At 33.9% G+C, this 25683-nt stretch overlaps 3 protein-coding genes and 2 pseudogenes across 3 annotated transcripts; 1 reads left to right on the forward strand and 4 right to left on the reverse strand.

The window, feature by feature from the left end:
• The first annotated feature begins 6014 nt into the window (after positions 1–6014).
• On the forward strand, positions 6015–7308 carry LOC143572046 (putative F-box/LRR-repeat protein At5g02930; annotated as a pseudogene).
• A 459-nt stretch (positions 7309–7767) lies between these two features.
• Positions 7768–13056, reverse strand: LOC143572047 (uncharacterized). Its single transcript, XM_077057312.1, has 8 exons — positions 12965–13056; positions 11454–11878; positions 10701–10865; positions 10551–10613; positions 9670–9798; positions 9521–9571; positions 8889–9029; positions 7768–8563 (listed from the first exon to the last, which is right to left on the reverse strand). Exons 1-8 carry the CDS (start codon positions 13011–13013, stop codon positions 7796–7798), a joined length of 1791 nt encoding a protein of 596 aa, XP_076913427.1. The 5' UTR covers positions 13014–13056; the 3' UTR covers positions 7768–7795.
• Positions 13057–15558: 2502 nt separating this feature from the next.
• LOC143572077 (uncharacterized) lies at positions 15559–16708 on the reverse strand. The gene is made up of 2 exons (XM_077057333.1): positions 15860–16708; positions 15559–15756 (listed from the first exon to the last, which is right to left on the reverse strand). Exons 1-2 carry the CDS (start codon positions 16706–16708, stop codon positions 15559–15561), a joined length of 1047 nt encoding a protein of 348 aa, XP_076913448.1.
• A 241-nt stretch (positions 16709–16949) lies between these two features.
• LOC143572049 (feruloyl CoA ortho-hydroxylase F6H1-3-like) lies at positions 16950–18850 on the reverse strand. Its single transcript, XM_077057314.1, has 2 exons — positions 18342–18850; positions 16950–17708 (listed from the first exon to the last, which is right to left on the reverse strand). The coding sequence occupies exons 1-2, from the start codon at positions 18848–18850 to the stop codon at positions 17135–17137; spliced, it is 1083 nt and encodes a 360-aa protein (XP_076913429.1). The 3' UTR covers positions 16950–17134.
• A 2577-nt stretch (positions 18851–21427) lies between these two features.
• LOC143572050 (putative polyamine transporter At3g13620) lies at positions 21428–23801 on the reverse strand (annotated as a pseudogene).
• Between the last annotated feature and the right edge of the window lie 1882 nt (positions 23802–25683).

The raw sequence follows: 25683 nt of genomic DNA on the forward strand, positions 1-25683 counted from the left end.
CTGTCATGTGCACAAAGTTGAGCGAACTTCATTGTGGGGTGCACCTTATTTTGATATGGGTGTAAAAATGAAAGAAAAATTTAGAAAATATTTTCAAGAACTACCCGCTGTTTTGACATGTGCTGCTGCGTTAAACCCTTGCATCAATGTTGGTGGTGTTGAAGCTTTAATAGAAAAAATTTGTGATGAGCTAGGGTTAAACGACGATCAAAACCCCTATTATAGCCAAACTTTAAAGAATGCTTTCAACACCACCTTGTCAAACATGTATGATGTCTACCTTACAAAATACGGGTCGTCTTCCCAAATTCATGACTCGTTAAGAGCTGTTGCCCAATCCCAATCCCAAACCGACCTTGAAATGGGGATGTACTACATGATTTGGGAAGACGCCGGTAAACGTCAAAAGGTAAACACCCCAAGCAGTGAACTTGGAAGGTATGGTGGTACCAACTTTGTGAAACACATGACTCCGGATGAATTTAGAAGTCTTGATTTGCTGGCTTGGTGGAGAGGTAAGGAGGATGAGTTTCCGATCCTCGCCGCCATGGCCAAAGATTTACTAACGGTCCAAGCTTCCACGGTAGCTTCGGAGTCTGCTTTTTCTGTTTCTGGCAGGGTTATATCGATTAGGAGGACTCGACTCACTGCACCAGCTACAGAGATGTCGATTTGCTACAAGGATTACTTGGACTCTTTAGATAGAGCACAACATCAACGCTCACTCGAGACTCGATGGGGAAATGGAGTATGAAGCGGGCTTGTATGAAGACGAGGTCAATGAAGGACACACTCAACCAATGACCGATGAAGAAGCCGCGTACGACGATTACCTAAGAAATAGCTCGGGATCGGGTAGCGAAGAAAATTAGTTAAAGAAACAGCAAACATGGAGGCAAATCATGAGTAAGAAATAGCAAGTTGTTCATGTAATCGTGTCTAAGCATTCTTTTTCCTAATATGTGCTCTTATTTACTTGTTGATTTGGATTTTTCTAATTTAGTTAAAGAAACAGCAAACATGGAGGCAAATCATGAACAAACTGCGATTGGGAACAACAGGAGCATTTGCTAGTTCACGATTTAATGTTTGTATTTTTGAGTTAAATCATGAACAACAGTTCTTGGCAGAGATTTCTTCAGTGTTAATGATTTAATGTTTGTATTTTTGAGTTACGAATATGCGATAACGATTTAATGTTTGTATTTTTAATGTAAAACTATAAATGAAAGTTATGTGTTTTTAATCTTTGGTTTGTTGAAAACACATTCACCAACACACACTCATACTCATCTTCCAAGCAAAGAACCCTAACAACGAAAGCAAAGAATGGCTTCGGTCAGTCCGTTTTGCCTTGTAGTTACCGGTTTGTTTATACTGCGAAAAAATAATGGTCTTCATTAAGTACAAAATATAAAAAACAAATACTCGTATTTGAAACCGCGAAATTTAAAAAAAAAAAAAAAACCGGTTAATAAAAAAAACCGGTTAATAAAAAAACCGGTTTATTAACCGGTTCTAACCGGTTTCTAAACCGGTCCTAACCGGTTAGACCGGTTAGGGTTTTGACAACAAAAAACCGGTTATTAACCGGTCCGGTTATTAACCGAACCGGTTTTTTTAAAAAAACCGGTTTGTGCACCTCTAGGAGTGTCCCCTCTTGTCGGGCTTATGGACACCGGGTTTGTTGCGAGACAAGCGGTGTTAAAGGCAGAAACAAGAAAAATTACTAAGCACGATAAGGCGTGTGTTGAGAATCAACATGCATTCATCCCTTTTGCTTTTGATACATTTGGGTCTCTCGCCCCTGATGCTGCTACGTTTTTAAAAAGAGTTCAGCGGGTCGTGCACAGTAACTCAACTACGCTGAAGAACGATAACTATGTTTTCAGTATTTGTCATTCAAACGGGGGTGGCGGAGCAACTTGTTGTCCGCTTACCTGCCTCTCTGTTGTAACTGGATCCTTTTTTTAGTTAAATGAGAAGTCTTTAGTATTCGATAATTAATAATTAACAAAAAGATTTAGGTTCAAATTCATTATGTTGGGCAAACTTTTGTTTAGCCCTAAAATTTCACGCCCAAATGGCAAGATCGAAAATAACCGAATCAAACTCAAAACGAAAAACCATAACTGAAAGGTTTTCAAATCGAAATTTCAGCTTTTGGTTTAGTTTGAGCACGTAACGCACCCGAAACAGATTTTTTTCCTCAGCCCAAAAATTTCAAGCCGAGATGGCAAGACCGAATAAAAGGAACCAAACTCAAAGAAAAAAACTTGAAATCAAAATCGAACGGTTTTTAAAAGTCGAAAATTCAGTTTCTAGTTTAGTTTGACCTTGAAACCGACCCAAATCAACTTTTTTTTCTCAGCCAAAATTTCAAACCCAAATAGTAAAACCGAAAAGAAAACCAAAACCGAAACTAAATTCTCAAAGATGAGGGGGTGAAGTTGCAAATATATCACACACACATACTAGCTTTAAAATCCATGTGATACATGAGATGCTTATAAGAATAACATATATTTTATAAAATTAAATAATTTTATAAGTTCAAATTATATTTTCTAATGGAATATTCATACAATTATGTGGTGTATTCTCATGCAATTCTTCATAATCAGAAAGGACGCATGCAGCTAGTAATTTTATAAGTTGTAATTATATATATTTTTTAATAAAATAGTGAATTTTAACAAAAGATGATAAGATTTTTATTATGAATGATATAGAAAATGAACATCATACATAAAACTAGCATAAATCAAACACGCTTTTCTATTACATTTTTAAAAAAGATAAATGAAAACTTCATGGATCCATGAAGATTGAATAAAAATACATTAATAAAAATTGATATTCATTCATAATTTATTCTTTGTCTTTATGTATCTTAGACCTATAAATATCGTTAATTCAGTTTTACAACATTCATATTTTATACTCAAAAGTGTGTATATATAGATTTAATAAAAAAAAGATCTGATTTCACTAAAAGTATGAATATTTTTATTTTTATTGACATTAATAACTATGTATTTTTAATTCTTATAATTTAGGTAATATGTTATTTGATTAAATGGTTAATTGATTACATTGACATAAATATGTTTTCATCAAAAATAGAAGAACAATTAAAAGAGAAATTTATACTAAGAATAAATCTTCATGTGATACATGTCCTGAATTATTTTCTTTTGTTAGAATTAATAGATATACTAGCTTTGTAGTCCGTATAATACCCGGGATAATCTAAACGATCAAATGCAAGGCGTTATTTAGTTCCTGTGTACTATATGGGTTAACAATCTAAAATATATAAATAAATAAAATAATGATAAAAAATAGTTGTTGTCTGGGTGGGAAATTTGATGACACGCATACATCATTATAGCCCATAGAACGAAAAAATGGTCGAAGTCAAACTTCTTGATACACCAACAGTTTACCGATGAAAGTACGGTGCAAACGAGCCGAGCTATTTGAGATCGACTCGTGAAAAATATCTTTCGAGCCGAGTATAATCGAGCCCGAGCCCGAGCTCAAGCTTAAAAGTAAGATTGTTTAACAAACGAGCCCGAGCTTCAATTGTCGAGCTCAAGCGGACTCGCGAGCCTAGCATTTATATAATTTTTTAATATATATTTAATAATATTTAATTAATATATGTGACGTATGAAAAAATAACTAAAGTCGACTAAAAATATATATACTATTTTATACATAAACTATAATTGAAAAAATATACACACACACAAATAATTATAAATATAAAAAATAATTAATAAATATTAAACAATCGAAGCCCGAGCTTGAGAATCTACTCACGAGCTGAACTCGAGCTTTAAAAATAGAGCTTGAATCGAGCCGAGCTCGAACTCCATAAGTTAAACAAGCCGAGCTCGGGCTCGGCTCGACTCGTTTGCACCCCTGGGTGAAAGCATATTATAAACTGTCAACGTTCTTTAGATGCACAACAAAGTCAAATCTCTTTCGTCAGTCACATATCTTTTGACATTTTCTTATGCTAACATGTATGTGTTTGCTAGGAGACATATGTTTTTTGAACGACCAATGGACTCGATTTATCTAGGGATGTACAAATTGCTCGCTGCTCACTCAGAAAATGTTCGTTAAATTTCGGCTCAACATGGAAATGAGCTGATCGGACCAGCTCGAGTTGAAAACAAACAAATCACAAGCAAAACTTTGCTCGGTTCGGTTCACGGTTCGGTTCAACTTGTTTTACTCAATACATTATTTTTTAGTTTAATATTGACATATATAATATCTATACATAGAGAATAGAGAGAGAAATAAATACAAATTTTTAAAGATTTTTAAGCTTCCTTTTATGCGTTGTCTTCAAAGTTTAATTTTAAACCATAGCCGCTCATTCAATAGTTACAAAATTTTACTTTTCCACGCAGCTTCCTCTCATTCAGTCGTTCGCAACTTTGATTACACATTTGATACCTTATCTATTGGTTCTCGTCGTGCTTGATACTGTTAGGAGAAAATATCGACCAGGTATCCTTGTCGAACTCATTTTGTTTGTTTTGCTGCTAACTTTATGCTTTAGACATTTTAAAGTTGAAAGCATATTTCTCAGTTAAAAGTACTGAATTACTTGAAATTTTATAAATTTAAAGTTGAAAACTTCGAACGACACCAAGCCGCTTGATTTCAAACCACACCAAATTCAAGCATAAACATATAACTCGTTTTTTTTTAAATTCACGTAATAATAATACTTAATTAATTTTTAATTATAAAACATAATATTGGTAATAGTAATAAATAATAAATAATATTAAATGATAGTAATAGTAATAATAATAATAATAATTATTATTATTATTATAGCCCACAATACCAATAGGCCCAAGCGAACCTTATAAATAGCCAAGAATCATTCGCTACATTTACAATTACTTTTACAACAGACACAAACATATAATTCTTTCGATAATAATTAATCACTATCGCCACCGACCGGTAAGTCTCATGCGATTTAATTATTATTAAATAACGTTTTTTTGTTTATTTTAGTTATAGAATTACGGTTTATTCATCTCTCGGTCGATTTATATATATGTAATCTCCGTAGGAGCAATTTGATTTAGTTAGTTAGTCAATTAAATGAACTACTGCGGTTGAATATGTGTTGTTTGATCTTATGTTTGAATGATCAATTGAATAGACTAAGGCAATAGATATAATACTTAATTTTATTATTATTATTTTAATAATAAGAGTTTATGTTAGCACATGATTCCATTTAACAAATCTTTCTCACATATAACTAAATGCACAGTTTGTGTCATCCAATTTAAACTAGAGTGTTCCAAGTAATCGAAACTAGTTATACGAAATACATTGACTAACCAAATTAAAGAAAGGTTTTACAGAAGTTACGAAGAACCCCGAACAGAGTTATAAACATCCGAGACCTTGACCATACGAGCGCGTCATTGATGAGCTTTTCCTGTTATCAAGACATACTAACATTGTTTGTTACCAAGACATAATTACATTGTTAACGCGTTGGTGTATTATAATTACATTGTTAACGCGTTGGTGTATTATAATTACATTGTTAACGCGTTGGTGTATTATAACGCCATGTCTCCCATATAAATTGGTGATAGTGAGGTAATAGTAATACTAGTACTAGTAATAGTAATAGTAATACTAATAACAATAATAGCCTAAGTCTCATGCGATTTAAGAACTATATTGGATTTGATTTTAGTTATATGTATATATAAAAAATTAGGGTTTATTCATCTCTCGATCGATATATGTATATATGTATGTGTGAGTGCTTAATCTCCGTAGGAGCAATTTGATTTGATCTTATGCTTGAATGTTTTGATCTTTTGCTTGAATAATCAATTCTTGTTCAAGTTTTATCTATAAGTTTGAAATTTAATCATTGATCTCAAATAACAAAGTTATTACAGTTTCGAACCAGAGTAATTATGCTATAAAATATAAATATAGTGTAATAATAATAATTACTCTGGTTCAAAAGTTATAGTGTTAACATAATTACTTTAGTTATCTGTACACTGCGTGCAGATAAGAGACATGGCGGTTAAAAGGTTACGTGAAGAAGAGGCAGAAGAAGAAACATTGGACATGCTATCAGGATTGCCAGAATCCTTGCAGCTTCACATTCTTTCTTATCTTGACGCCAGACAAGCTGTTCAATCATCGGTGTTATCGAAATCATGGGTCTCTACATGGACTCGTATTCCGGTTCTCAATCTCACTTCCCGTGCTTAGATGACTTTGCCTTCAAGGTTTTAAATCGTCGTCGTCAAAACGTGAAGTTGGATAAGTTAACCTTCAAACATGATGGAGAGTGCGGACGAGTTTTTACAAACAGTTTTCAGTTACGCGTTTTCACACGGTGTCCAAGAACTGGAAGCAAACATCCGAGAAATCAGGACGTGGCCGACCGGGTCATCGGATTCACTAACGAGCTTGAAATTTACAAGCGGAACAACTGCCGGTTGCACGTTTTTGGAACCAAGATCGGTAACATCGTTTAAGAGTCTCACCAATTTATATCTCAAAGGGGTTATTATTAATGATCTTGATCCGTTCTCAGGGTTTCCCGTGCTTGAAAAGTTAAAATTGCACTTTTGTTTGCTTACAACCGAGGGCAATGCTTTGAATGTACACGCCCCTCAACTTTCCGAATTTACTATCTTGTACCACTACAAGCAGTCTGTCCGTCGCTGTAAATTCATGACTCCGAAACTTAAATATTTCGAGTGGCAGGGGAGTGATATCCCGAAGTTGACGGGCAATCTCCCTATTCTTGAGACGGTGGTCATCGACTACAATGGTTATTGCCGCCAAGAGAAAGAGAAGACGATGTTTGATGATCTTCTGATGTTGTTTAATCCCTTACGCAATGCCAGATCGCTTACTCTGTTCTCGCCTGTTGTCCATATACTCACACTGTTTCCGTTGAATGGATCTTCGCCACCTTTTCCCAAGTTGAGGCGTTTGAAGCTGGATCTTGTAGCATTTCGCAATCTAGAAGTGTTTCAACGCCCGTGCGGGGGGTTGATGGATTTGTTAGAGTTTGTTCCAGATTTGAAAGCTTACTTGCTACCTGAATCACAAGGTGCCGTCTTTAAAGTAATGGTGCGAAAAGACATCGTTGATGCAGCTCGCAAGGTTCTCGTTGCTGCATCTGCCAGAAGAAAAACAATAAAGATGCTAGAGTTTGAGTTTTATTTCTTTCTTATGAGCCTACCTAAACCTTAAGTATTCAAGTGTTAACTTATTTCTTTTTGTTTCATCTTTAGCTATTTGTAAAGCAGACTTTGAGATGGTAATAATACTGTGATGTCTACTTCATTATCTACAAGCGCTAAAGATGTTTCTTTGATCTCAACCTCATGTAGCTAAGCTCATTAACAGGTCTTATCGTGTCTTAAACATGTATCCAGTTGTCACCCCTACGTAGAAGACAACTCTTGCCGACACTTGCAGAAGGGAACACAAATATAATAATAAAAGGGAGATATATGGACGAAGTTCCATGACAACATTACTTGAAACCTGAATTGTATTCATAATCGGACTGGTCATCGAACCGGCCTATGCAGACCGATTTTAAAATCAGACGATGTCATTAATAATTTAAAAATAAGAATATATGCATATTTACACAAAAATTGAAGTCCAAGAATAAAAAAATTTAGCAATCTTTGAGAAACAAATGATTCCATTTCGATATTTCCGCTGTTAAAATCTTCATGACCGATAATGGTCAAACTTTCGACTTTAAACCCGAGTCTAGCTCAGACGCAAAAGCTAAAGTTGACCGAAGCAACTTCTGTGATGTGCTTGACATGAATGACATCATAGGAATTGGGTTCTTCGAATAACTCATTTTATCTGCTAAAAAGTCAACTTTGAACTCGTTGACCACACTGACCGTTGGAACAGACCGCGAACCCTCACCCGCCACGTCGCTTATCCGAGGCTTTTCAACTCGGTTGCTGATTTTGAACGAATATCCACTATTTGAGTTATCCAAACCAGGTTTTTTACCAAACGACAGAAAATTAATTCCACGAGGGACTACGGAGGGCGTTTTGGTAATTTGGCTAATTTCTTCAAAATCATGTACCACCGGGGGGCCTTTCGTTTTCTCTTCAGATTCTTGAACTAGCGGGGGCATTTTGGTAATTTCCTTGACCTCGGAATCTACCTTAGGAGATGAGCAGGATTCGATACCAGCTTTTTTACCAAACGACAGAAAGTTTATACCACGAGGAACTACAATGGGCGTTCTGGTAATTTTTTCAGAATCATGTATCACCAAGGGCCCTTTCGGTTTTTCTTTGGAATCTTGATTTAGCAGGGGCATTTTGGTAATTTCCTTGACCGCAGAATCTACCTTTGGTGTAACATCAACAAATTTGGGTACTAAGTAAGATTTTGCTTCTACTTTTTTGGAACCCGAATTTGAAGGCGTTTTTTGTTCGGGCTTTGACTTGTTTGACTCGTTTAAGGAGTCTTCACTCGGTAGTACCTGAAACAGATAATAAAAGAGCATTAACTCAATATACATCCTTCTGAAAGTTGACTTTCATAGTATTATTCTTCAAAATATCATATTTACACTTCTAATACACGATTACGAATTTCACGGTGAATAAAATTTATTCATTTTTGCTTATTCAATGAATCAGATTGTTACAAATAACCAACTTTTATTTTATCTACTATAAATGGATTGAATATGATAATCTTACTGTTTTGAAAGAGTAAATATGATATTATGAAATTTAGAATGATACATATAAGTTATAACAAACTTTTTAAAGAAAATAATGAATTTTACTTTTATTAGTTACCTCATGAGAAAACATGCAATCTGAACCTCGATTGCACGACCCTTTTGTTTGATAATTCTTGCATGGATATTTGGAGAGATCGTGATCGTATGGGCAATCATCACCTTTCATGCACGCGTGCCGAGCAAAATGACAACATGGCTGCAAAATCAATCACAAAAACAGGTTACTTACTCACAGATACTAGACAAAATTACGAATTTTGTCCTTTAAGCATATGCAGTTTATTTACATGCGGTGTCCTTTACATGACATGTTTGTTTAATTTTCGTCCTTTTGACTAACTGACATCCAAAACCCCCGTTAAATCTTGGCATGTGAGGGCATTTACGTCTTTTTACGCATACTATTTAAGTATTTATAATTAAAAATCAAATCAAATATATATTTAAAAAAAGAAAATAAATAAAATATGTTAAACAAAAACCCCGTTAAGTCTTGGCATGTTTGGATTTAACTGAATTTTTGGATGACAGTCAGTGTAAAGGACAAAAAGTCAAAAAGCAAATGTATTTTGTCATATAAAGGACTTGATCCATAAATCGCATATACTTAAAGGACGAAATTGTAATTCTGTCGAGATACTAAGATAAGATATTTGTTAACAAGTCAAAACGCGTTTCGGTTAATACGTTGGATTTTGTCAAGGGGATCGTATCATGTGAGAATTTACACTTCTCGCCCTGTAATTAATAAATAGATTTGTAGTGTTATATAAGTATCAGATAAATAAATATTAATTATGAAAATGAAGAAGAAAATAATTAAATTATAAGTTAACCTCATGGCATCTTCCGTTCATATAGTGACGACAATAAGTTATTTTTTTCTCTTTAATCACTGGTTGAAGTGTCAATCTCTTGATGCCAAGTTTTCTGTTCTTTTCGGCTCGTTTAAGTCTATCTTTCTTCTGAAAAACATTAAAATGGTAACAAGTTTAGTTGGATTAATTCATATAATGGGAAATAAACTTAACCGATAAAACCAAAATAGGCATACATCAAAAGGGATAAATATAATTAACTTTCCCACTTTACCCCCATTATTCAATCTTGGAAGTTTTCCAAGTCATGGTATCATAGATGCATTAAGGGTAAAAGTGCCATTATTTATATATTTATATATATATTATTCTTATTTTAACCCTTTTCTATATATATATATATATATATAACAAAAAACTGCCATAAACATTAATACCAGTTATATATTTTTCACATGAGATGAAAAACAAAAGTCACGCAAAACAAGTGGTTAGGAACGTGTGACGTGTACCTACAAATCGAAGGTGGTAGTTTCGAGTCCCGGCTTAGAAGAATTTGTGTTCTTTTTTTTCACTTATTAATGAGGATTGATTTTTTTTCTTTTATGATGATTGAATATATTTTACATATAATTATGTTTAAAAAATTAACTTTATATTTTTTCCGCATATAAAACATTAGATACATCATCTTTATTATTATTATTATTATTATTATTATTATTATTATTATTATCATTATTATTATGTTTTAAAAATTGTGCTTTTTTTTCTTGTTTGTGGACAATAAATATAGATATAAAAGAGCAGAAATGATATTGAAACCAGCAATATGAATACATAGATTAAGTTCATTTTTAAAAAAACATCAATAAATTCATACTTAAATTAAAAGTAACCTTTTTCTTTGCTTTTCGTTCCTGGGTCAAAGCGCGCTTCTTTTTCTTTTCATTAGGCGCATCCTGTTACGAAAAAAATCAGTTACTTAACCGATGACAACCAATTAGGAAAAAAAACATAAAAAATGCAAAATGAACGAAAATTAGTACCTTGTTTGTAGTAGCGTCAACAACTTCTTGAGAAGCATTCTCACCGAGCAATGCTACATAATCTGGACGAGTTGTCCGGTCAACAGAATTCTTTGACTTTTTGTTTCTACTCTCTTCTTCACTACAAGATCCCTGCCTCTTTCTAGTATTTTGGGCACCACTATCCTGTCATGCACGGATATAGAAGCCGAAAATAACCATGTCAAACGGTATATCTAGTAATCATGTAATACTTTTTTAATAAAATATTGTTGTCACAATAGTTATCAAGAAGTTGATACCAGCAGACTCTGTTAATTATTACGAACGAACCAAATAATATAAAATAATTAAACAAAGTAATCATATGATAGCTTCCAGCCCTAGAGCTCTATTTATTAAAATACTTGCAGGATGCATAACTTGTTTGGTTGTTCCCTAAGTTTATTCAAAATCAAATACTTACCGGAATAAAAAACCTATCTAATAATAAAATAATATCTGTCATAATAGTTATCACAACTAGTTTGTAACTTATCAAACGTCCCAAATCAAAAGAAAAAAAAAACATATTATTGCTGAAACAGCGTTATTTTAGTAAATCAAACTTGACACATTAATTATTTGAAAAAAAACAGATAAAGATTTTGGAAAAAAGTGTTTCGGGTCAACCCAACCGAAAGTCAAACCATATTCCCATCTCTCTATGTAATGCGAAAAAAATAAAAACTTTACGGTTGAGAACTTGAACAAATTTGTTAAAAGAATCCAAACCTTCACTAGATCCCGCTTCTTGGTTGCTTGCATTACAGACTCTTGGGATTTCGCATTAACAGCTATTTCAGAGTAATCCACCAAATTTCTTGTGGTTTTATTAATCACTCGTGCCTGCACATCACCATTTTCAACTGCTTCTGTAGATAGCGGGATTATAATACTGTTCGATTTGGTGCCTGACAAACCACCCGATATTTCTCCTTCTTCAACATCTTCATTTGCGGGTATATTATCTTGACTTTTTGCATCAAAGTTGACTGAAGGACTGGTGTTGACGTTTTGAGAAAGATCCTTCTTTGATATGTTATGATCATGTTCAGCTGGCTCAACCTGCGTATTATATGAACCGTTTTCTTGGGTTTCATCTACGTACGTTTGTTCTTGAAATAAACAATCATCAGGTGAAACATCGGTGCCCTTATCTACATGTAAAAAATAAACATTTAGTCAAATGATCGAAAAAGTGATTAACTTTTACTACTACTGCATTTGACAGTGTCAAATTCAAGTTTTTGAGCTATTTTGTACAACATGAGGCGCGTCTTTTTGCCACTTATGCGTTTTCTTTAAACCAAGGTGTTACCACCATAACTAATCTTTACAGCGGACGAGATAGAATAACTAATTTCTACCTTTTTTTTGCAGATTATTTTACAAAGCATAAAGCTTAAAAAATTTAACCGTTCCTGTTAATTACAAACTAAAAAAATTCAGGGTGTTGAAATGGATATCCGAAATATCCAAAACTTATAATTGATATCTATTAACTAATAATCTAAAAGAAACATATTTAGAGTATCTAAAACATCTGAAATTTTCTATTTTCTAAACATCACTATCGGAATCCAAAAACTTTAGCTTTCAGTTTTGGGTTCCGATGAAAAACTCATTTATCATTCAAAAAATAATAACTTTTTGCAGTTACAAGCATAGTTGTAAACATCCCGAATAATCCCGATTGACAGCTAGTCCATACCCCATCGACCAATTAATCCCAAAATCACTTGTCGGATAATTTGTTTTGGGTTTTGGGTTCCAATGAAAAACTCATTACCATTCAAAAAATAATAACTTTTTGCAGTTATAAGCATGGCGGTAATCATAAAAATCCCGATTAATCCCCGAACTCATTACCATTCAAAAGATAATAACCTTTTGCAGTTACAGACATGGTTGTAAAAATCCCGAATAATCCCAGTTAACTCCGATTATTCCCCGAACTCATTACCATTCGAAACATAATAACTTTTGCAGTTATAAGCAAGGCCGATTAGAACCCGATTAATCCCCGAACTCATTACCATACAAAAAATAATAACTTTTTTGCAGTTACAAGCATGGTCATAAAAATCCCAATTAATCCCGGCTAAACTAAACCCGATTATTAACCGGTAGTCCCTACCCGACCGCCCGACTAACGCCTAGCAATTACTACAACACTGGTGATTTACAGGAACTTAAACCCTAACTAAAATTGATATAAGTTATAGCAAATTGAAGATTGAAACCTGAATGATATTGATTACAAATCGAGAGAATACGCAGAACGGTTTCCATCGTCCGGCTTCTCACCGGCGGCCGTCTCCGGCGGCGGTTGCCAGAAATCGTTGCCGAAGGAGTCTCTGATTGCATTGTCACTCAGTCTCCAAATGAGTTCGAAACCTATATATATATATATATATATATATATATATATATGTATGTATATGTATACATATCTTTGATATTTATGCAACTTCGACCCCTCATGTTTCAGAATTTAGTTCGGTTTTTGTTTTTTTTTTCGGTTTTACTATTTGATTTGGGTTTGAAATTCTTGAGCTGAGAAAGAAAAAAGTTGGTTTGGGTCGGTTTCGGGCTCAAACTAAACCATAAATTAAAATTTCAATTTTTGAGAACCATTAGATTACGGCGTCACGCTTTTTTTTGTTTTACCATTTGGGCTTGAAATTTTTGGGCCGAGAAAAAACGTGGGTTTGGGTCGGTTTTTGGATCAAACTAAACAAAAAACTGAAATTTCAATTTTTGAAAACCGTTCGATTTCGGTTCCCGTTTTTTTTTAGTTTAGTTTGGTTCGAGAAAAAAATTGGTTTGAGTCCATTTCAGTTTGTTTAACTCCGTGTCATGTTAACAGGTCCTTGTTGGAAATTGCTTCCTAATTTTGACATTCCTTAAATTGTTTAGTTTGTGAAGACAATAGGTATAAACTAATGGAATTAGTACCAGGTATTGAACACAAACTCAAAACCCAGACACGTTAATTTGGCTAAACACCCAAACACGTTTGTTATTATTGAGAAACTTCACAAAACTCAATTACCCAATTACAATCTTTAAACCCCAAAGCACGAGTATTTATAATCTAACATATCATGTTTAGACTACAACTAGGATTGCTAAATAATATGACATAATAATTATACTAACAATTAAATCTAAGCACATTTAATTGTTTATAATTATCCACTCCTTAAATCTTGCTACTTAACCTTGCACGCCAAGTAACGGTCTTGAACCGAAATCCCCAAAAATCACCCCCGGAATTTCGAACTCGAAACCGACAAGTCTTCAACTCCAAGTAATTCCCGCGTCTCCTTGAATTTGATTCTCCCAATAGCCTTCGTAAAGATATCGGCACATTGTTTAACACCGCTAACATGCTCGACGCTTACTTCTTCACGATCAACACATTCTCGAATGTAGTGAAACCGAGATTTGATGTGTTTGGTCCTTCCATGGAAAACCAGATTCTTCACGAGTGCTATTTCTGATGTATTATCGAACACCACTGCTTGAATTTCCTTGTCGAATAACTCACTTATCAAGTCTCTTAGCCAAACCGCCTGACACGCGGCTGCGCTTGCCGCCATGTACTCTGCTTCACACGATGAGAGTGCAACAGTCAATTGTTTCTGAGAACACCATGTTATTGGTGAAGACCCAATAATAAAATACATGCCCCGTAGTGCTTCTGCCATCGTCTTGGTCAATGTTATGGCTACTATCACTATAACCAACTAACACGTTTTTCCCACGAGTGTAAGAAATACCAAAACCGAGAGTACCTTGAATATAACGAAGAATTTGCTTTATAAGAGTTGCATGAGATTGCTTTGGGCTTTGCATGTACCGGCTTACGACTCCGACCGAATACGCCAAGTCGGGACGAGTTTGTAAAAGGTACCAGAGACACCCGACAATCTTTCGATATCTCGTAGCATCAAAATCTTCTTCTGATAACTCGCCATGTAGGAACGCGGATTTGACATCAAGGTGATGCAATTCCTAACCTCCATTTGCTGCGAGAGATATTAATAAACCAATCGTTTCGAGTCTAGCCACTGGTTTACCCCACATATAATTCGGAACTTGTCTCGCTTTTAATATGCTCCGAGTCATATTCAATATCGTGCGGTTTCGCCTCTCCACAACACCGTTTTGTTGAGGTATATATGGAGCGGTTAAATGCCGAATAAAACCCTCTTTTTTCGAGAACCGATTGAAATCACGAGAAGTAAATTCCCCCCCTCGATCGGTTCGAAACGTCTTAATTTTCTCACAATTTTCCGCTTCCACCATGACTTTAAATCTCTTGAAGGTATCAAACGCTTCACTATTTCCGGCTATGGTACTAGGAGTAATGGGCCCGCATAAATCTCCATGGATTAGTTCCAACGCTCGGGTTGCTCTAAAAGTCGCCGACTTCGGAAACGGTTTTCTCGTTTGCTTCCCGACTAAGCACGAGTTACAAATTTGATGTTCTTGATCAACTTTTGGCATTCCAACGACCATATTAGTTTTCACCATTTGTTTCATAGACTCGAAATTTAGGTGTCCTAGTCTCTCGTGCCAAAGCCAATTCTCGTTATCAATCCGGGCTTGTAAACACACGGGTTTCCCCGTCTTTAACTTAATCGTATAAAGACGATTCTTGGATCGAGTAACGCGCATTAACAATTTTCATTGATCATCATACATCCACAAGTAATCGTCTTTCATACAAATATCACAACCACTTTCTGTTGCTTGCCCAAGACTAATAATATTACTTTGTAAACTAGGAATATAATAAATGTCGGTCAATAGTTGTTGCTCCCCCGTTTTACCGACTAGCAATATCGACCCTTTTCCCGCAAATATCAACATAAGACCCATCTCCAAATTTAACTTTGCCACCAACACGTTTATTTAACTCAGAGAAAAAAGATAAATTACCCGTCATATGGTTACTCGCTCCGTTATCCAAATACCACAAGTCTTGTTCGTTCGAATCACCCTCGTAATCTTTTGGTATAACCTTCTGTTCATTCAAGTACACATTTTCTTGAACACACTGCACCATATAGAGGGACGAGTCTTTTTTTTTCTTCGGCCAAATGTGCTTGTCTTTCTTTCCTTCGTACCGGACACCTCGAAACGAAGTGACCAAATTCATCACAAAGAAAGCATTGAACTCCCGAGTAGTCCTTTTTACCCTTTCGTTTATCCCCTTCGTTGGACCCTTCTTGTGAACCACGATTTTGATTGTCACGTCCACCACCATGTCCATTACCACGTCCTCGGTTCAAACCTTTCCCGCGCCCCTTACTCGATTCGCGTGAAAACTGATTCGAACTCGAAGAGGATTCAAAATTATTAAACAAAAGTTTACCTTCTTCAGAACGCAACACGTGCCCTTTGATACGCTCCTCATAAGCCTTCAACCTCCCGACAACATCCTCAAAACCGACTGTTTTAAGGTATAACACTTGCTCGAGGGATGCTACAACTTGGATAAACCGGCTCGGCAGGCTTGTGTAGAATTTCTGGACTAGCTTCCTTTCTTCATACGGTTGTCCAAGTGTTGCTGTTTTATAAGAGATCGCGGTCATTCTCGAGGCGTACTCGTCAATGGTTTCGTTTTCTTTCATCATTATGCCGTCAAATTCACGTATTAACGTATGAAGTCTAGCATCCTTCACACGTTCCGCGCCCATATTTCTTGACTTTATGGCATCCCAAATCTCTTTTGCCAATTTAAAATTACCGATTTGAAGTATATGTTCCTCGGGAATCGACTTTAACAGAAGCGCCTTCGCGATGTTATTTTGCTTCGCGTCATTAGAGCCCGGGTCAATCACATCCCAAACTCCATGAATCCCAAAAATAACCTCCATATGCATACTCCAAATCGTGTAGTTTGTTTTCGTCAAACGCGGACACTGAAACGACCCGGAGATCGTCTCTTTTTTCTCTTGGTTCGCGTCACCCATCTTGTTTCTCGTCCGTTTGTATGTTAATAATGGACTTAACTCAATCCTTTTGAAGAGAGGGAAGAAATTAATGAACCTTTCAACATAAACCCGATCAAAACATAGCTAATCTTTCATTACGATTATAGAGTTCGTTAACATATTTACACCTAGACCCTTATGCTACCACTAGTTACAACTATAGTCCTTATACTATTATGACCGTAACAGAATTTGAATACTATATTTGACTTGTAACCAATCAAATATTGTTTGTGAAATAATCTTAAAGTTGTAACATGTAACTAAAAGTTTAAATAAAGATGTATCATTGTTCTAAAAAGGTGAAACAAAAATAGATAACTGATAAACAAACATAAAAATATTAAAACAAAGGTGGTTCTAGCCTTAAATATAAAACTAAAATTCAGAAAATCATGAAATTAACTATGCCTTTGCAAACTCAATTGTGGCCTTCCCATCATGTGCTTTCCTAAAGAAGTGCTTGACATAGTCTGAGTAAAGAACATGCTTATAGACCGGTTTATCTCCGCTTTGAAGCACCTCCGGAAGAGGTCCAATAACATCGCTAGCTTTTGGGTTAACAAATATCGGGATTGAAATCCTGTTATGGCTTCCATTAGCACTAACACGATGCTCAACACTTTTGTACTTCCCGTTACTCATTATCTGAAGTGCGTCTCCAACATTGATCACCAAAGATCCACTAATTGGACGGACGTGAATCCATTTCATAGTCTCTGTGTTTCTCACATAAAGCCCCCCGATATCATCTTGAAATAGTATCGTTAGTGTGGATACGTCTGAATGACGACCCACACCAACAGTGAGTTCGGGGTTAGGACATTTTGGATAGTAGTTAAGGTTAATCCTCTTTGACCCCATTAGCATTGATTCTTTGATTTCATCAATCTCTTTTACATTCAATCCATTCATTAGTATTTCAAGTAGCTTCTTGACAACCATTTCAGAGCTCTTTATGTATTCCAAAGCTTGATTCCTACAAAAAAAAGAGAAAAAAAAATCAAAAAGCCAAAATATAACCTTTAATTTTGAACTTGATAGCTTATAATGTATTTTAATATATAAAATATCGTAAATCAAGTTGATTAAAAATTATAAAATACTATATATTTGTAATGCAATTAAAAACATAAATTCAACAATGATTCACAATAATTCTATAATTTATGAACAGGTTCGATCGTTTATTTATCAAATGGGTTGTGCAAACTTTACAAACTGCTAAACAAGTTTTTAATCAAAATCCATTATATTTTTTTTATCAAAAACTAATTGTTTAAGTTACATAAATCATAGTCACGGTAGATTAAAGAAATATCATATTATTATATATTATATTACCTTGAAAGCTTGAATCAAAATTGATTTTAGCTACTAGGTATTAATTGAATGCAAAGAAGGAAAATTTTGAATTAACAAAAAAATGATTTAACCGATGTCGGCTTATAAGTTACCCTATAATAAATTAAGAGTGGTATTTTTTTTAAAAAAGTTTTTAATATTCCGGTTCGTCGGTTTCACATCTAGAATCTCCGGTTTTACCGGGAACTTTTTAATGCAAATACTAAGAACCGAGAACCATGAGGTAACATGCAATACTCTTTTTCACCTGCAAATGGGAGGCCAGAGGGAAGCAGCCTCCTCATCCGAGACAAAGAAGAGGCCAAGATAATCCTTCCACTCGAGTGCTTTCTTGGCTTCAGGAGTAAAGCTTGTACCATAACGAGCATTATTTGTAACCGATCGTTCTTTTGAGTACTTCAACTTCTCTTCCGCCGGCAACCCAAAAAATCCATGAGTTGCATCTTTGACATCCTTAAGAACATGCATAGGGACTCCATGGTTTACTATTTGAAAGAAGCCCCATTTTTGTGCCGCGTTACATATTGCTTCAGCCACTTCCGGATCTTCACATTTTGACATATCAATAAGCGGTATGGAGTTTAGATGTGCATGTTTAATGCTCGTATCAATCCGCTCTTGTGGAGGTTGAATGTATTCGGATGGTAACGTCTTTAGTCCCAGTTCGGCTAAGCCTTTCACTCCATGACCTTTGTTCACCGCGAAATCAAGAATGTTAAGCGAGTTTGAGTTGCTAATTGAGATTGGTGAGGCCATGGTTAGAGTTTAGAGCAATTAATGGTTGATGAGATTCTTGATAGTTAACATTTGGTGCTATTTATAGAATATAGTAGGTATGATAATATTCATGGATTAAGACAAACAATATAAATGTGATTTTTTTTTAGAAATAAAATAAAACCTTCAAAAATCAAAATATTTGTATCATGCAAATAATCCAATTTTAGAAGTGAGGGTGATCATTTCACATGTGAAAGGAAGCAATTTATGCCTGGAAAAATAAATACTTCTTTCTTTTAAAAAAGGAACAATATTAAACCTACAATATTATTAATTTTCCATATTTCAAGTTTACTTTATATTCTTTTTTTAACGGATAAGTGCAACCGGTTTTCGGGGAATTTTGAAAGAATTACCACCCGTATATAACCCACCTTACTCAAATTTAAATCTATCGATATTTCGAAAGACTTACCACCAGGATTTAAACTCGAGCCTCACCATAAAAGGAAACCTAGAAAACTCCTTTGACCACCCACCAAAATAGAAGTGGCAATATATTAATTATTTCTTATCTGTCATTATTGGGTAATATTGTTTATCAGATTTAGTTATAATCAACTTGTAGTCTGATATAAATGTGAAAACCATAATAATTAATATAATTATACTGATATCTTGACAAATTAATGTTATGATGACAAAACAATAAAAAGAGATATAATTGTCTTATGATGACAAAACAATAAAAAGGGATGTATAAATATCCATCTATTTTAATTAAAAATAATAATTAAAGACACATGTCAGTTGAATATTTTGTTCTTATTTTAATTTTTCTAGCTCAAATTATACTTCTAACTTTAAGAAAAGCATGTATTTATGTTAATATAAACAAAATATTTATATCTTTAATGAAATTACATATATTTTTAAAATTAAATCAATTAATATACACTTTCGAGTGAAATGATGAATGTTATTTCAATAAACGATATCTGTAGATATAAAATGATGAAGAGAAAGAAGAAATTATAAATGAATATCAATTTTCTCACATCTTCATTCAACCTCTATGGATCTATGAAGTTCTTATCCACATTTTAAAATTGTAATTATTTATTCTAATTTTATATACGAGGATTCATAATGAAATATATTATCATCTTTTGTTAAAATTTGCTATTCCAATTAAACTTATAATTACAACTTATAAAATCACTAGGTGTATCTTTTTCTTAATTATGAAGAAATTGCGTGAAAATACACCACGTATTCGTATGAATATTTCATTAGAAAATATAATTTGAACTTATAAAATTACTTAATATGATAAAATATAGTTAATTTTTTTTCAAAAAAGTTATATAGATTAATTATATTTCTTTTAAACATAATGTGTATCACACGGGTTCTATAACAACATTCATGTATAAAATTTTTGCACTAGCAATTCATCCAATACATCCAGTATATAGTATATACGCCTTTGAGGGTACGGGGTTGAAGTGGCTTATGGCGTCCCATGTGGAACACCACAACCAACATTGATCACTAAGATTGGCATTGATGAATTAATTTTACTATGCGAAGAGCGGTAACAAGAGTAGACCTTAATTTGTGTTATTTTAACAATAAATTTCTTTACCATTTAATTAACTTTTCTTTGGTAAATTATGCTCTTTATTTTTTTATTAAAAAATCTAAATATATATTTTTGTTCTATTTTTTGTATTTTACATTTATGTTTTTTTTTTTGTACTTTTATCTTGTTAGACATTTGTTTTAAAGTTGTTAATGTTATTGGTATCTAGAGTAATCAATGTATATATAAAGCGAGTACAAGGAAGGTATAACTTTGATCTATAATAAAATGTGTAATCAGTGTATATGTAAAGTGTGTACAAGGAAGAGAGATGGAACACTGACCCCTTTATACAATGGAGTGTGTCGGGTCTAACCATATTAAGTCGAGGCAGGTTCGCAACCCACCATTTAAAACATATGCACACGTATGTGCGTTATTGGATCGAAACCCCCAACTATGTAAAAGGAAAACTTTTTCACACTTCTTAATATCGCTAGGCTTCATAGCTTTTGGTCACTATAATAATAGTCGTTTTCACACACCTAAATAATTACACATATAATAAAAGTACAAGACAATCTTAATAAATAAATACATGAAATATCATCATAAACCACAAATACCTAGAAATATAAAGACCGATTACTTATTAACATTTTTTTACGTATGCGTAAATCTTAGGTGTATCTAGTTTTCGTGTATCTACTTTATTTACTCTGTTTACATATGAAGGTAATAGAAAATGAGTTTGATCAAACAAGTTGTGTTGCGTTAAACAGACGATAAACATGTTAAACTTGTCATGAGAGTTAAACGTACTAACACTTAAACAAGTGATATTTAAACATGTGATGCGGGTTGAACCCACTGCATACTAACATGCTTATGACCCGAACTCATTTACTTCAACCCCAAACTAGTTTTAACTTCATTTCTTTATCATGTTAACAAGTCATCATGCACCAAAAAAAAAGATTGCTAAATACATATTATATATATATTTTTACCAAACTTACATAAAACAAAATATTAACACCCTCACCCTAAAATCTCTTCAATATTATCCCCATTTGCAAACACAAACCACTTCTTAAACTTGCAATAATTCATCAACAAATACCACAAAACAGCACCAACACTCATCAACCCACTAAGCAAAAACACAATCTTATTAGCAAGAACCATTATCACAACCAAAAACACTGAAGGCACCAAACACATCACCACTAGCCCTGGCAACGAAAGTGGGACCTTAAACGGTCTGTTCATCGCAGGATACCTCCTCCTTAGCCACAAAAACGACGCGAACTCCAACAACATCCCTAAACTATATATAAAATTCGCCGAAGCCACAATGTTAGTAAACTCCATTTGGGAAACACTTAATGTTATCAAAGTTGATATTAATATTCCCACCCATGGAGTCCCAAACCACTTTGATCTCATTCCAAAACACTTTGGAATGGTCCCTAAATCCGCCATGCCGAGAACTTGATAAGCGCAGCTGCTTAGCTGCGCTTCGAATAAGCCTATGCCCGATAACACTGCGCCGATTTCTATCCAGATTTTTAACCATTTGCCTGATATTATCTCGGCTGCGACTGCCATGAACCCTGACTCCCATTCGTTTTGATCGAGTGGAATCGCGCCTGTGACGGCTAGTAGAGGGATAATGTAAGCTAAACTAGTTAAGATCACCGCGGAAAAGAGCGCTTTTGGGAATGTTTTTTTCGGGTTTTCGACTTCTCCAGCCATTGTGCTTACTATGTCAAAGAAGTTTAAGTTCCAAAATAAGCAGTTGAAGAATAAACTCCAGTCTTTTTTAACACCTTTTTGGCCCAAACTCATCCACCTGTTTATAACACGAAACTTGTGAGTTAAACAGGTTATGTTCGTGTCAATCCGACAGGTTGGTTAAACAGGTTATGTTCGTGTCAATCCGACAGGTTGACATGTTTAACCGTTTTATATTCTAAATTATATATTTATTATAAAATATGTGTTTTGTGTCATAAATTACATTGCTTGGTAATTTTTTATTCCAAAATTTAATTAAAAACAGAAGAAAGTTGTTTTCAAGATCTTATAATTAAAATCTTACCTATTTATATTATAATTGATTTGATTTAATTTTATTTCTTTAAATTTTGTTTTGCCTTAAATTAAAACTTGTAGAGTAATTTATGACAAAATTTAAAATTGGAAAAGAAATAAACATAAGAATTTACAATTAAAATGTTACTATTTTATGTACATTTGTATTTTCTTATCTTTTTGGAAAGTTTATATTTTAAAGTATTAATATGCGAAAGAGTTAAAAAACACACACACCATATTCGCGTTAACACATCGAGTTCATATGTCTTACACAATTTTCAGATTTGTATCGGGTTGGACATGCCAACTCATGTACAACACAACTCATTTATATAAAGTAAATTAATATATAACAAAAAAAATAAGTGATTTGCTGCGTGATATATGTGAATCAGTTGTAATTTTCAAAATATTTTCATTAATAGCACCATTACATTTAATTTAATATATTAAATATTTTGTTGTTATTATTATTATTATTATTTTAAAAATTACAATCTACTTAATTAATAATATTAATATCACCTGTGTGGCTGGACTTGAGGAATAGCAATGAGTGACATGATGATGAAAGGCAAAAGAGAGATTATTCCTAAAGCAACCGTGGCGAACCCGACAATATTCAGCCCGGTATAATTAACAAACGACAAGAAGAGAGTTGAAAACAAGACCGCCAGAGTTCTCGGCCACCTGGATGAGAACACTGGGAACAAATTTTGCATGTAATCTACGCAAAGAATGGGAAATGCAGCAGTGTTGATAACCCCAGTGAGAAATTTCCATGAGCCCATTAAGGACCCACAAAAAGGGCCGAAGGCCCTGTGGGCCCAGATGACGTAACCTCCATTGCCTGGTAAGGCAGTGGAGAGTTCCGCGGTGATAAGAGCCTCTGGGATGCTCCAAATGAAGGGAAAGATGAGGAACCCGAGGATTGCGAAGAGTGGGCCCGCGGCCTGTACGGCGGGCTCTTCGCCATATGGGCCGCCAGCCACGTCAAAATAAATTAAAAAAATTAGGGGGATGAGGGTGAGTTTTTGGCGGTTTGTGGCGGTGACGGTGGTGGCGGCGGGCCGCGGTGGTGGACGGTGGTTTTGGGATTTCTGATGTTATTTCAAGGCCCATGGTGATAGTGTTGAGAGGATCAGTTGGTTTGAGTATAAAGAAAATAGGGTTTTGTTGGATATAAATATATATAAGTATATAATATATTTCATTAATGTGAAAGTTGACTTGTATACTATATTTACTAAGCTTCTGTCACTATCCATATATGGTATAAGTAGTTGGGAGTATGTCTTATTTTTAAGTTATAATTTTAGTTTTTTTTAGAGTTACATTACATTTTTATGATGTTTTTAGCTAGCGGTTGGCGTGGAAGAGAAAGGGTGTATTGTATAGCCGTTTTGCGGTGGGCATGGTTGACATGACGGGTCCGTTTTATGCTTTTTATTGTCGATGCTTTTATAGCATCTTTATATGTTATATGGACTGTGTGGGATTTATGTGGCGCGCGACAGTGATATCGACTATTTTGAAGATAAAAGAGAAATTTGTCTATGGTTACATTTGTGTATATACCTTTTTATAGCGTTTTTATTCAATAAATAGTGAAAAATTATTTAAAAAAAACTATGATGTGTATGGATAGTTGATCTATTTAAATTTGATATATAATTTTTTAAATAGTAAAAAGCTTAAAATGAGTAGAATAAAAAAAAGAAAGAAATTAAACATAAATGTTTACCTTTTGAGCTTAAATCTTATTAACTAGCTGTTTTAAAATTTAAAATTATACTTATGAGAATTTAATTATCTTCTAATTATGTATAATATTGTAACGTTTTTATAAATAATATGATATTTTTATCATATTGTATTATTGGTTATAATGATGTGCATACATCGGTTGTATTCAAGTTGTCAAGATCTAACACGTTAACGATGTTTCTAAAATCGCTCGTAATTTAACAAACACGTATCCTAGCACCCTACAATAGACTTATCACACCACGGGCTTTCGTAGGCTTCTTATGTAGAATCCAATTTTGGTATATAAACCACCCTCTAGCTTTCTATATATTTAAACAGATATGATGTTTTAATAGTTATGGTTTCAAAACAACTCATTCATGATGTATGTGTAACAAATCCCTTAAATTTAGTGGTGTATGAGATAATTGGTAGTTTAAATATTTGTTGTTTTCAATATAACAAGTTTAAGATAAACTCAGCAAGTCACATTTTTTTTTTATATTTTAAATGTTAAATTATAGGGTAAATATCAATATCATATAAAACAACATACTATATGGGTTTTTTTTTACATGCTCTCAACATTTATTTTTTATATTAAATTCTGTAAACACAATCATGATCAAATATGATATATGAGATGTTCATGGAATGATTGTTCATACATAAATGGTTTGAATGGTTTGATTATTAATAAATGGTATTAATGAGGTGGATTTGATTTTGATTAAAATGAAATATTATATACTGGAATAGCATGTTTTAAGCTATTTGATTGTTGACAAATCATGACGAAAACCATAATTTACTCTTTTAGATATTTAAACAAAGACTATATAAATAATAAATTGTTTGAGCTTGTTTAAGATCGAGTCCAAGCTCGTTTATTATATAATTTACTCTAGGTGACGTTCACTTATACCATATGATCTCAAAAGATTGCTAAACAGTGGTGATGTAATAAGAGTTTTAAAATTTGGCTTGTTTGTTGGTTGGTTGGTTTTGGTGGGCGCCACTTGAAGATGACGAAGGCTTTAAGGACTCGCTAGAGTGTAATTAATCTTCGCTCAGGTGACATGAAGTCATGAAGTATAAAAAGTTCGCTGCTCCACTCATCTTGTTACTAAAAACAAGTACGATGGATCAAGCAATCGTGTTCAAACATTTGGGAAGTTAATGTCGCAAACAGACAGAAACTTCAATGTCACCGTACAAATGCTTCATGACGCGTCGTCGTATGCACGTGCATCTAAAGAGAACAAAAATACTCGATTTTATTATATATGTTCTATAAAACAACGAAATACATAAAAGATAGTCGCATGCCGGAATTCTAAAAACGATGATGATTTCTATTTTGCCATCCCAATCATAACCACAGACCGTACCATAATATTATGAGTGTCGTGTTTAAGAGAGTAGATTTTTTTTA

This window comes from Bidens hawaiensis, unplaced genomic scaffold, assembly GCF_021521415.1.
Source record: "Bidens hawaiensis isolate Kalapana, Puna unplaced genomic scaffold, B.hawaiensis_p1.1 tig00025707_1, whole genome shotgun sequence".
NCBI lineage: Eukaryota > Viridiplantae > Streptophyta > Magnoliopsida > Asterales > Asteraceae > Bidens > Bidens hawaiensis.

What these genes read in the sequence shown, in the direction of transcription:
- LOC143572047 (XM_077057312.1), bottom strand. Translation starts at nt 13,013, where the DNA reads ATGGAAACCGTTCTGCGTATTCTCTCGATTTGTAATCAATATCATTCA. An exon ending in TTGACGCTACTACAAACAAG is followed by an intron (nt 10,614 to 10,700) that starts GTACTAATTTTC and finishes TTTTCGTAACAG; the next exon opens with GATGCGCCTAATGAAAAGAA. An exon ending in TCCCCTTGACAAAATCCAAC is followed by an intron (nt 9,030 to 9,520) that starts GTATTAACCGAA and finishes TTGATTTTGCAG; the next exon opens with CCATGTTGTCATTTTGCTCG.
- LOC143572077 (XM_077057333.1), bottom strand. Translation starts at nt 16,708, where the DNA reads ATGGGTGACGCGAACCAAGAGAAAAAAGAGACGATCTCCGGGTCGTTT. An exon ending in ACTTCGTTTCGAGGTGTCCG is followed by an intron (nt 15,757 to 15,859) that starts GTACGAAGGAAA and finishes TTGAATGAACAG; the next exon opens with AAGGTTATACCAAAAGATTA.
- LOC143572049 (XM_077057314.1), bottom strand. Translation starts at nt 18,850, where the DNA reads ATGGCCTCACCAATCTCAATTAGCAACTCAAACTCGCTTAACATTCTT. An exon ending in CTCTGGCCTCCCATTTGCAG is followed by an intron (nt 17,709 to 18,341) that starts GTGAAAAAGAGT and finishes TTTTTTTTGTAG; the next exon opens with GAATCAAGCTTTGGAATACA.